This window comes from Zootermopsis nevadensis, unplaced genomic scaffold (assembly GCF_977971745.1).
Source record: "Zootermopsis nevadensis isolate Lab colony 2312 unplaced genomic scaffold, Znev_1.0 Znev_ptg000010l, whole genome shotgun sequence".
In the NCBI taxonomy this organism is placed as follows: domain Eukaryota; kingdom Metazoa; phylum Arthropoda; class Insecta; order Blattodea; family Termopsidae; genus Zootermopsis; species Zootermopsis nevadensis.
Window position 1 is genome coordinate 20,174,966 of NW_028259142.1, and position 13,089 is coordinate 20,188,054.

General features: G+C 39.6%; 2 protein-coding genes across 3 annotated transcripts in view; one reads left to right on the plus strand and one right to left on the minus strand.

Annotated features, from left to right (window-relative positions):
* aralar1 (calcium-binding mitochondrial carrier protein aralar1) overlaps window positions 1–13,089 on the minus strand; it is a 115,480-nt gene that overhangs the window by 101,123 nt on the left and 1,268 nt on the right. The gene's annotated exons all lie outside the window — the stretch shown is intronic.
* LOC110839444 (uncharacterized) overlaps window positions 1–13,089 on the plus strand; it is a 77,530-nt gene that overhangs the window by 43,048 nt on the left and 21,393 nt on the right. Inside the window, exons 3-6 of one of the 2 annotated variants that reach the window (XM_087346767.1) lie at window positions 2,658–2,692; window positions 8,566–8,614; window positions 10,094–10,183; window positions 10,452–10,624. In XM_087346767.1, coding sequence (XP_087202893.1) covers window positions 2,658–2,692; window positions 8,566–8,614; window positions 10,094–10,183; window positions 10,452–10,624 — 347 coding nt within the window. The remainder of the gene's footprint in view (window positions 1–2,657; window positions 2,693–8,565; window positions 8,615–10,093; window positions 10,184–10,451; window positions 10,625–13,089) is intronic. The other variant, XM_022083626.2, reaches the window with a different exon arrangement.

Genomic DNA, 13,089 nt, shown 5'->3' on the forward strand with positions numbered 1-13,089 from the left:
TTTTTGTCTCCATTGTTCTGAAATGTCAGATAATTTGTGACAGCCATGATGGACACGCCACATTTAAAATGACGCCAATGTTTTCTGTCCTCTATTTTAATAAACTGCTCATTATTATTTCAACTGATTATCTCCCGATAATACACGTTCAAAAGAACATCCGATTCCTTTGTTACAACTTTGAATTTCGGGGATGAGCCGCGTAGAATATAGAAAATTTTCCAAAAATTTCGACAAGAATTTCAGTTGCCATCTTCAGGGCATTTATGATAAGGTATTTTTTTTGGAAGTCATATATAGGGCATGGAGCAGATGGCGAGATGAGTTTCGTGGTCCTAATTGGCGGAGATGAAGAGCAGGCTGCTATCCAACAGGGGGATGGGCACGTGGTTTTCCAAAACACACCCAACCATTACATATCCTATTCGCCCCAAAGATAACGACTGCAGTATTTGCCGAAACGTCGAATGTACATTCGTCTTTGTACACTAATCTCCATCCGCAAAAACCTGAAGAAAACTATGCATTTGTTAGTTAAACTTCATTAAGTGTCCTTAATTTGATGTTCTCAAAATCCATTAATCGTCGTGGTGTCATAAAAATAAGATCGATGGAAAAATACAAATCTACTTCAGATGTACACGCAGTCTACACATTTTAAGTATAATTCCTCTGAGAAGCAGAATGTGAATTCTATACTAAAATTTTTTGCTAACACTGCAATAAGAAATAAAAATAATTTTTATTCTGAGTGTCCACGGAGAACAGCCATCTTATCAGAAGGCACCACGAGTGGGCATTTAAAAACAAGTGTATTTAATCACCAGACGAGCATCGTGTATTGTATGCAGTCTATCGCACGGGGGCGACGACCTATCGATCAGCCCCAGTTATGAATCACACCACCGCACTTCCTGATAACTCGTGGACACCTGCCATCAGCGTGAGTCATGTTCTCGAATGTTGAATTCCGTAATTTTAAATGAGTCACAGACGATTCATAAGCAAATCCCGCGTTACGATTCCATCTTCCAGCAAATCGCTTTAGGCCAATACACAAATCAAATTTGAGTTACAATATCACAGCTGAAAGAGTAGATGGCTGTCTTCTGACTCGTAGCGCCTTGTAGTCTGGTAGAAGTTTACCAACGTTTCGGAGGAGAACGCTGCCTCCATCATCAGGACGATGATGATTCAGGCAGCATTTACCTGTGAAACGTCGGTGAACTTCTACCAGACTGTACGGCGTAAGAAGGCATATGGCAGCAGTAATAAAAATCTATCAAAATGGGGCACAGAAGACGAAATTAAAGTAAACGGCTATAAAAAATTAAAAACCCACAGCGCGTAGTCCAAAGGTCGAGTAACCGCGCTGTGGCAAAAGGTTGAACTAAGTTTAATTTTACAGGTCAATCTCCTCGATAACAGTTCATGGGCGAGGGTTATTACAACTCCGCTGTTTTAACTTCCCACTTCTATTGTATTTCTGCGGAATTCTACCACACAGACAATCGACAAAATTAAGTTTATCGCATCTGGCGTGTTCTCGGTTCCCTTTCATTTAATTTGAAACCCGCCCTCAGCATTTAATGGCGATGTTCTTTCCTTCGGTTATCTTTCCGTCCGTACAGAGCTGATAAAAAAAAGACTACAACGCAAATTCATTTCCGACATGTTTCTAACGAAATTAGTAGATCTAATCTCTAAAAACGTCTAAGGATTCCGAACATAATTCAATAAATTCTGCGGATAATAATTTTCGTGATCACTTTCATTTGTTCGTTGAATACACTTCCCCTGCCAGGTAGGCATCACTTCCATCTTCTCTCAGGAATAGGAGGTTTACGCATGCGCAGTTCCTTACCGGGTAGCCTGCGTCACAGGGATTTTCTTAACAAAGAGGTTCGATTTTCGGAGCCGATATTAGCTTTTTTTTCTTATTGTCTATAGGCAAATCTTAGTACAGATCCTTATATTACGCCATTCACATTCAACTTTCAGGTTTGTGATAAACTTTTTTAATCCAGCTAATTGTCCATCATAGCCTCTTTAATTTGAGAAGTAGAAATTATGATGATTTTTGTTTCTGCCTTCATAAAAAAGACTCCAAAGCAATGACGTATCTTCTCTTACGTAATTCAATTACATAGCCACGGTGGTCTAGCGGTTAGAACGCTGGCCTTGTAATCCTGGGGTCTCGGGTTCGATTCCCGGCGGTGCCCGAATTTATAACTTGTGTTGGGCAAGGCCGTGGTCTAGGCAACACGGAGTTTTCCTCCGGGGGCTTCCCCGATTTCTCCGTGGCATCCCAACAATTACTCCATTCACACACAGAAGAAGGCAATGGCAAACCACTTCTGGATCATCTGCCAAGAACGTATATGAACAGGTCCCAGACCGAGAAAAGGATGGAAGGATCCTGTTCATATGGACCTGTCGTCAGACAGAACACTAAATAAATATAAATAACATGCTTTACAATTTCTGCACTAATCAGAGCAACTGCAAACTCAGAAAGAATAAATAATAACAATGTTAAATTACCTAGCATTTATTTTGTTTCGTTTTCCAGTCAATTTCAGGCCACGAACTAACTGCTCTAGTTGATTCATAATTCGGACTATAAATTCTGAATTTTTCATTTATTTTTGTTTCAGGTGAAACGAAAGGTGGACTTTCTACATCCTCTGACGTAAGTTGTTTAATTTTTAGTAATTTGAAGTCATGAATATTAGGACAATAAGGATTAAAAAAAAGCTTTCTGATGATCATTCATTAGGCGTTCTTTACGTTCTCGAGTGACTATTGTGAGAATTGAATTTATGTAGGTTTGCCCTGAAAATGCATGCGATATTTTCCTTCGAAACGTCGTCGAAACCCTACAAAACTACATGGTGCAACAACCCATAAGACCACAATCCAGTATAATAATTTAGGAAAGTAACATTTGTACTATTGTTTTAATTCGGTCTCAACACACACACACGTGGATTCATTTTTCGTAATAGAAATGTAGGTCGTTCAAACTGCTCCTGATTTAGGCTGTGCAGCAAAGCGTGGAGTTTTCACAAGTAAATATTTGCAAGAGCGAACATTTCGTAGGTTGAACTTATAATGTAAAGTAAACCAGAAAAAGTACCCAACTAAACCATAATTTTCTGCGACCAGTAATTTATGTAGAAAATTCCCCAGGTAAAGACACTTCACGAAATCTCGTTAAGACATTCTTAAGTGTCATTTGGCGTACAGCCAGAAAAATTACAAATAAAATAAAATAAAATGCTAACAGGCATCTTGCTGTAAATTTTTTTTAGAAGGATGCTTTACAAAATTATTTTCAGGTCCTTACCAATCCTTTACCACAAATTGATGTCACAAGCCTGGTCTATCGTTAACAGCTTAATCTGAGTTGCATAAATTACTAACTTAAACGTCATTTGATGTCTTACATTACCATTTTCCTCGCGATCTCACGGGGATACGAAGTGTTTGCTACAGTCTGTGAGCGTCTCAGATACTTGAATTAATTTGCATCTACATTATAAAGACGGGCGGCTCCACATAGACGCAATTTGCAGACAGTATGACCACGCGTCTTCAAACTTCGCAAACAAACCTAAACGATCTTATGTTGTCTTATATCGTCAAGCTTTAAACAGAGGCTTTTAAGCGTAAGACCCTCACAGATTTCAGGATTCCTTACTTGAAGAATAATTTATTCAAAGAGAGAAGGATGGATGGTATGTTATCAGACTGACTCAGGATAACTTCGGAGGACATGGATTCCTATTCGAAAGTTCTCTCTGAGTCCCTCTAGACCAGAGGTATTCAACCTTTTTTGTTCACGTACCCCAAGATATAATTTCTCTTCAACTTTGTACCCCCAAAGTTGTTGGTGTTTAATTCAAGTTATACATAGTATATAATCTACATCTAAAATAAATTAAATAAATTACATTACTGATTATTCAGTGTTTATCATGAATTTTTTTTTTTTTAAATTTCACGTACCCCCTAAGATGTCTTCGCGTACCCCCAGATATAATTTCTCTTCAACTTTGTACCCCCAAAGTTGTTGGGTGTATAATTAAAGTTATACATAGTATATCATCTAAATCTAAAAATAAATTAAATAAATTACATTACTGATTATTCAGTGTTTATCATAAAATAATATTTCTTTTTTAAATTTCACGTACCCCCTAAGATGTCTTCGCGTACCCCAGGTTGAATACCACTGATATAGACACTCCTTCAGTTTGGCCCTAACCTTTTGAATCACCTGTATATACAGATGGTAAAGATGTGAGCTGAAGTGGCCTAAGTTACGGCTAGAGGTTCAAGGGGGGAATTTCCTGAAGGGGATGATGAGCCATTGGGTTATGCAACAAGATGGAAAGTCTTCCTCATCAGAACAGCAGGGCAGACCCTCTTTTTCGGGGGTCTGAGTTGGTTCGCAGGCCGAATATTTTTTTTTATTAAGTCCGTGTGTGTAGTAAGAAATATCAGGTGCCACAACTTTGGAATCTCTTATTTCCCACAGGTTAAGAAAAGTTCAGAAAGGAAGTAAATAAAACTCTTATGCAAAGTTAAAGCAGAACTTTGCAGGGCCCTGAACGCAGTATGAAACATGCGGTTGTTCATAGTTCCCCCTTGTTCGGAGTCATATAACGCGTTACATCTTGATAGCCACATCCGCGTTAGTCGCTTGTTTCTCACAAGCATACCTCTTAGAAGCAAAACCACACATTTGTAACATGATCGTGTTGAGAATGTGCGCTGCTCCCGCTACGTTTTATTCTTCTTCTTCTTCTTCAACTGAAATCTGTTCTTCTCGTCAAACTCCCGTCTGCCCTATCTTAGCCTGCAAAACATTTGGTCCATCTCCGTCTGACTGCCATAAGCAGAGAAACAGTGAACAGGAGACTTAGAGAACAGCAAACTACACGTTCACAGTTACGAAAATTCTGACAAGCAGGCCAAAACGCAAACAGAATTAAAAAAGGTTCATACACGAAAATATAAAGATGCTGGAAGAAGCCTGGCTTCTGGATTGTAAAGCCTTAATTAACCAACTAACTAACCAACTAGATGGCTTACCGAACCCGAAGGTTCATCACCAAATTAACCAAAGCCCTCCAACCGGACCCTGTCCTGGGCCAACAAAATCCAGTCTCCTTCAACTCCTATCTCCCATTGATACCGCCTGAGATTATCCTCCCATCTACGTCTAGGTCTCCCCAGAGGTCTCTTCCCCTCAGGCTTCTCAAATAGTGGACCCAACCAACCAGATGGCTTACCGAACCCGAAGGTTCATCACCGAATTAACAAGAGCCCTCTACCGGACCCTGTCCTGGGCCAACAAAATCCAGCCTCCTTCAACTCCTATCTCCCATAGATCCCGCCTCAGATTATCCTCCCATCTACGTCTAGGTCTCCCCAGTGGTCTCTTCTCCTCAGGCTTCCCAAATAGTGGACCCAACCAACCAGATGGCTTACGGAACCCGAAGGTTCATCACCGAATTAACCAAAGCCCTCCACCGGACCCTGTCCTGGGCCAACAAAATCCAGTCTCCTTCAACTCCTATCTCCCAAAGATCCCGCCTGACATTATCCTCCCATCTACATCTAGATCTCCCCAGCGGTCTCTTCCCCTCAGGCTTCCCAAATAGTGGACCCAACCAACCAGATGGCTTACGGAACCCGAAGGTTCATCACCGAATTAACCAAAGCCCTCCACCGGTCCCTGTCCTGGACCAACAAAATCCAGTCTCCTTCAACTCCTATCTCCCATAGATCCCGCCTGAGATTATCCTCCCATCTACGTCTAGGTCTCCCCAGCGATCTCTTCCCCTCAGGCTTCCCGACCAATACCCGGTGCACACCTTGTCCCATCCACGCGCGCTACATGCCCAGCCCATATCATTCTTCTCAACTTCATCACCCTGACAATACTGGGGAAGGAGTACAGATTTTTAAGCTCGTCATTGTGCAGTTTTCTCCACGCCCCATCGTCTTCTCTCCTAGGCCCAAATATCCTCCTCAACACCCGATTCTCAAACACCCGCAATCTGTGTTCCTCCCTCTGAGTGACAGACCATGTTTGGCACCCATAGCAGTCTGTTAGTCTACCTCCAAGTAGCAAGAGCATCTGGAAAGTCAGGAAACGTCTACCAGACTACGTGAGGCTGCAAAACCTGAAGACAGCCTCACCCTCGCCGCCCTGAGAACCTCAAATCGTACCAAGGGTCGCATATTAGGGAATGATATTAGGTTTCAGGTTTTTGGTAACTCGTGTGGCATATAAAAGTACATCAGTCCGTGAATGTATTGAAGTCTGCAGTCACACTCCTTGCAGTGAAACTCACACGTTCACACTCAACTACAGTCAAGTTTTTTAGACGTGACCACTGAGGTGCGAGTGAGAGGGGTAAGTGAAATAGTAGTGGGAGTCGAAGAGGGTTACTTAAGTTTTTTCAAACAATCGATAGTGACCCGAAATAAGTCAACAAAAAATATATCCAATTATATAAACTTTCTGTGCAGACCGATTAAATATTTTTCGTCAAAAACATTTGAATAATTTCGTTTTTGTGGGTATATTCCAAACGTGTAGAAATAAAATGCTTTTGGTTGATGTTTTCACACAAGAAATTAATCCAAAAAAAGGGGTTAAACAAATTCATTGTGTTCCACTGTTAGTGCTTCTTTCAAATCGCTTATTCGACTATAGATTGTAATGCAGACTTGACACTTTTTATCGATCTCCTCGAGATATATGGTCCAGAAAGTCAACTGTTGCCTGGAAGTCAGTCCTGTTAAATTAAGTTTACACACAGACTCGTTATCAGTCAAGCCAGCCTCTCCAAGTCCACAATACGAAATAAAGAAGGTTATCCACTTGTCTACTTGCTTATAGAATTAAGGTTTGACGCTGAACGAGATGGAAGCCACAAGAAGACCGCACAGAGAAGGTTTCCTAACCGAGAAGCTCCCGACAAAAGCAAACCTTCTTCATAAAATAGTAGTAGGGAATCAAAAATATTATTAATCGCTTTGTATAGAGCCCAGAGATTCATTACCCTGCTCACAAGTGTCAGCACGTACCCCCCACACTCTGTTAATTTCAGATACATTTTAATATTATCCTCCCATCTACAGTTAGTTTTTCCCAGGTTTCATTTTCACTTCATTGCAATAGTGTACGCATCTGTGATGTCCATGCGTGCTGCACGTCTCGCAAATGTTACCTCAGAACGAGATAGCATGCCAAGTTTGACAACCATACAAACCAGCATGCGATATTATAGTTTATTTATATTTAGACCTCAATTTTCTACGTAGCAGAAAGAAAGAGACACAATTCTAAACTAAATAACAAAAATTTTCTCAGAATTCAAATTCATTCCTAAATAAAATTTCAATTTCCTACTGTAGTTTCTAGATATTTCACATTTCCCAAATTTTCGAACGATTTGTGAGTTATACATTGGAACTATTTGCTCGACTGTTTTTGGGTTTTCGTCGCGGCTATAACTTTTTCCTTATGGGGTTGGCAACCCGCATGATCAGGCCCTAATCTTGCTCTATAATGGGGAAAGAGGTTCTTTGTTGCTGCTCAACAAAGACCTGGGAGCTCATTATTGCTAAAATTACCCACGTGCATAAGACTGTGTTGGAGCGTCGTGTTGTGAAACTTTTCGAACATTTTTCTGGTCTTACGATGAACAAATTCACGATCACATGCACTAATTACTTCGTAATATAGCATGAAAATGTGCCACGGTGGTCTAGCGGTTAGAACGCTGGCCTTGTCATCCTGGGATCTCGGGTTCGATTCCCGGCGGTGCCCGAATTTATAACTTGTGTTGGGCAAGGCCGTGGTCTAGGCAACACGGAGGTTTCCTCCGTGGCATCCCAACAATTACTCCATTCACACACAGAAGAAGGCAATGGCAAACCACTTCTGGATCATCTGCCAAGAACGTATATGAACAGGTCCCAGTCCGAGAAAAGGATGGAAGGATCCTGTTCATACGGACCTGTCGTCAGACAGAACACTAAATAAATAATAATATATCATGAAGAAAATAAGTTTCTACGCGAGTGAATCTGTTCATTGTACACCTTCTTGCGTGAAAAAAGTATTATTACGCTTGATGTGGCCTTAAAACACATTTTCCAATCGTTTTATTACTTAATATCGTAGATATAACATGAGTGCCATCACGTCACTACCAAGTACATTTTTCTACGTTCCATCCGCGAGAGGGAAGTCGATTGTTTACTGTGGTGTTGACGAAATAAAAATGTAAATACACGCGAATATATTAACCCCGCCTTCAAAATCCCAACTTTTAATCATTTTAATATCATCATTACTTTGTATTAATATGTCAATGAAGCCCGTACATCAAAACAAAGGCTTATTGTATTTTGAGAGTAACTGTATTCATTTGAAATGTAATATATTAAGTTATAGAAAAAGTTAATCTGAGAAATGTTTTGGTACGAAACGAGAATAATTTAATTATAAGTTAAAGAATTTTCTTTTCTTTTCTCCAGCAGGAATTTGACGAGGTAAAGCAACTGGAAGATCTTAAACACTCCTTCGGTAAGTTTGCTCTCTTTGTAGTCGATTATACTCAATGTAGCAACGGACTATGTCCCCAACAACGAAGATCCTGGAATCCTAAATGGAAACGCTGCATTATAAGTAACATTTCTTGAATTTAAACCTTACATCAACTGCACGAATTAGTGATTAACTTAGGGTAGGTTAAAGATGTCATATTAACAAAAATTAATTCTTATTTCAATAACTATCACTGACTTTTTACTCGGATTATAAACTAACTAACTGATGGTTGCATTCCACATCCGTGAAAAAAAAAACTTAAATTTCAATAAGTTGGGTACAATTAATTCAGTGCCTGATCCCGAACGGTTACCTTGTTCGCAATTAAATGACGTTGTATCGACTACAGAGGTTATTTTTCTTAGATAGTAATCTGTTAGACCGGCATGTTCTTGATATGAAACTACGAAAAATATTTAAAAATGACAGCGTGTTAATGTTTACCAAATGTTTATAAACATTCCTGAAAATGCTCTCGGTGTGTTTGAATGCATATCTGAGGCCTTTTTACGCCAAGAATTCATGGTAGGTAATACTGTAATGCCTCACCAACAAAGCGGTTTCGACCACATACTTAAAGGAAATCTTTGGTTTGATTTTAGGAATACAACGCGATCATCTATTGCGTTTATCTAATTAATAACCAGTCTAGGCTGTTCTAGAAACCACTTCCCCGTGTTGGGTAGGCACTATTAACCTAATATTTTAATATTTTCCGTCAAATCACAAATTTTAATAAGATAATAAAATATAAAAATATTTAAAATATCATTTCACGTTCCGCATCGAATGATCGTTCCAATTTGTAAATCGATCATTCGATGCGGAACGTGAAATGATATTTTAAATATTTTATATTTTATTATCTTATTAAAAATTGTGATTTGACGGAAAATATTAAAATATTAACTTAATTCACAATATGACGCAAATATACTACCTTACTAGTAACCTAGTTAGACACAATCTCTAGCTAGCCGCCTCTCAACTCATGTATCTTACCGATTAAACGTTACTTTGGAAATCATCGGCGGTCATAAGCGATGGAAAGTGCGAACGCTTCAAGGAATGTTTCATGTAATCATTTGAAAGAAATAACGGCTTATGTACTTATAATATTCAATATTGAATAAGGGGATATAAGACAGCAAAATATATTCAACACGACACGAATATCGCGTTTATTTTTCGTGAATACTTAGTTAGTCAGTTGCCTGTACCGGCCTCAAGGCCTCGTTCCACATTATGAGTTGATCATAACAGTCCATCCGTCTGCCCAGTCGATTAAACTCGAGAACCAATGGACGGATTTCAATAAAATTTGGTGTGGAGATTAACTCCAACTTAGAGAAATTTTCTTCAACGATTACAGATTCTTCCGCTAGTTTAAAATAGGCGTGATGATACTGTTTACTAACTACTGTATCCAGCATTTATAATGTTTCTGTGTTCCAGATAAAACGTTCTCCGTATTAAAAACACATTCTTCCGTGTTCACGGATATCAACGGTCAGAGGAAAGGCCACTCCGAGACGCGCGAACAAGGCAAGTCACGTCCTAAAGCCCAGTCTTAGCACAACAAAATTTCAGGCTCCCATTACCCGAAAAATTACACTAAAAACCAGTCTGAAGGATTTTGATGTTTGGATTTAATAAACGTTTCGGCAAACACTGGAGTTGCCATCTACAAGGCGAGCATAATACAATTTTATAGACTCGATTCTCACCCCTAAAATCGAAATCATACGAAGGACTTCAGCCGCGAAAACCTTTGACAAATTGTTAATATATAAGGCTCTGTGACTTATTGCAGTTAACCGGGATGGAAAGTTAGTGTCCCGCGTGGAACAGAAGGTGGAAACCAAGCAGGATCCAGTGGAAGGGGCGACACCGGCCACCCAAATCCTCACCGAGGTCGAAGTACCCAGTCAGGGGATTCACCGGACCGTGGTCAGCGATGTCGCAAACGTGGAGCGTCGCAACAGCGTACGTAAGACAATGCATTTGGCGTCCTGAAGAGACAACTCGTGATCTGACAGCTTCTAAAGCCCATGAGGGTTTGGTCACAAGGGCTGCTCTGAGTGCGGATTTTACGAAAGTCAAACACATCGGTTCTTCGGTCCAAAATTAAATTCTACGTTCGTCTCTCGCGGTTTGCGTTTCCACGCCTGATTCATTTAACGACGTTTTCAGTGTGTTACGTTATACAGTTTCGAATGACTGGATGATAAGAGAGAAAATAAATTGGTAACAAATCGGTCGTCGCCCAATCTATATAAGATCAGTCGCCGTGACAAGATTTAACTCAGGACCTCCTGAATACGAAGCAGTAGCGATAACCATCTGATAACAACTTTTGGTGTCTGGAATTAGACGAATGTACTTAAAATACGGATGCCGGGGTTCGATCCCCGACGGGGGCAGAGGATTTTTCCTCTAGCCTCTGCGTCCAGACCGGCTCTGGGGCCCACCCAGCCTCCTCTACAATGGGTACCGGGGTCCTTTCCCGGGGGTAAAGCCGGCCGGGGCGTGATGCTGACCACTCACCCCCATCTAGTGCCGAGGTCAAGGAAGGGAGGAGCTATACCTCCTCTCACCCCAAACGCCTACATGGCGTATAGTGGGACAAACTTTACTTTACTTTTTACTTAAAATACGGATAAGCTACTTGTGTCAAAGCTCCGCTCCCTCAAATCATTCGCTATATTTAACGGCGTGAATAATAACTCCCAGTGATTCCACCATGACGTTGTCGTGGATAAAAGTTAATTTCATATGTTTTTATCCGTTTTACAACGCCGGAAAATATAATGTTGAGGCTTGCCAAAACATTATTCGCAGTAACTTCGTAACCAGGACAAAAGAAATCAATTTACAAGACGTATTAAGGCTTTGACCGGGATGTTCTTTTGTTAAATCTTATGTGGTACCGCCTGATTCGACTTCTAATGGTTAAGTGAAGTGTTTTCTTCGCGGTACGGTCTGGATTCGTAAATATTATGAAGACGAGCTTCGGCTTCAAAGGGTTAACCAGCTGATTTTCGTAATGGTGAGGTGTAGTGTTTTCTTCGCGGTACGGACTGAATTCATAAATAATATTCAGACGATCTTCGACTTCGAAGGGTTAATACACGAAAATAAGACCAACTTTCTTTTAGCCACGAGAAAATAAAAAATATGGCATCCCGTTCACCATGGGGATATTTCATCGTAAAAAAACCAGCGAGCGCGTTGCGTAATGTTGCACAGGTCCGCGTTCTTTGGACGGATTCTTTGGAACGGAAAACGGACATGATATTTGGAACTTCGAACGTCAGGAGTCTTTATACCTCATGTTACTTGGAAACACTATGAACTCAACTAGTAAAATACAATATATATTATATATTATATATGAAAAATGATGGTCTAATGTAAATCGAATATTTCGATAAAGAATATCATTTGATATTTTAAATATTTTAAATGTTAATTATTGTAATATTGTAATATTTAATAAGAATTTATTGTGATTAGACGGACAAGATTTAATATATATTTATTATATCACAATATGACGCAACTTTACCATCTCTAGTAAAATACAAGTTAGATTTGACGCTAAATCAACAGATACAAAACTAATATACATTTTCTTTTGTATGGGTGTAAAACCTGGTCTCTCATAGAGAAAATAACACGGGCTGGTGGCGTTGTAAAAGGTTACTAAGGAGATTCTTCAGACCTGTAACAACTGAAGTGACGGGAGGCTTAAGAAAGTTGAACGGTGAAGATGTTCATTAATTACGCTCTTCAGCAAACACTTTTAGGACGAATAAGATGACGTGGCATGTAGCACGCGTTGGGAGATAAAAGTGTGAAAAGTCTGTCGAAAATTTTGGTTACGAATTCTGAAGAGGATTTTTTTTTTTTTGGGAGAGGTGTCTCGATTATTTTAAACAAATGGCGTGTTAGTATACGGGCTCGATTTCTCCTTCACGTGGAAAGGACAGGCGGCGGGCTCTTGTGAATGCGGTAACAAACATTTGGGTTCCATAAAAGATGTAGAATTTCTTGTGCAGCTGAGCTTTTCAAGAAACTAAATTCCGTACGTAGTTCGTCGTGTTACATAAATAAATATTAAACATGCAGCGATGAGGAAAAAAATTTGAAATTCCAGGTTGACCTGGATATAAACTTTTTACATTTCCTTCATTCATCGCTTGAAACCAACTCTATTTGAATTTCTGTTCTGACATTTGATTTTATTATACGATATTGGCAATATTTTTCATAAGCATTTCCTTCCTTTTTTTATACGATTCATCAAAATGTTTACAATTCAGTCCGTCCTTCGTAAAATAAAATGTGAAAACCAAAAAATACATAGCAAAAATACACTCGGTTTCAATTCGATTAAGGCCTTTCGACTGTACGCCTTCATTACCAAATAAATTGACATCCAGATAAAA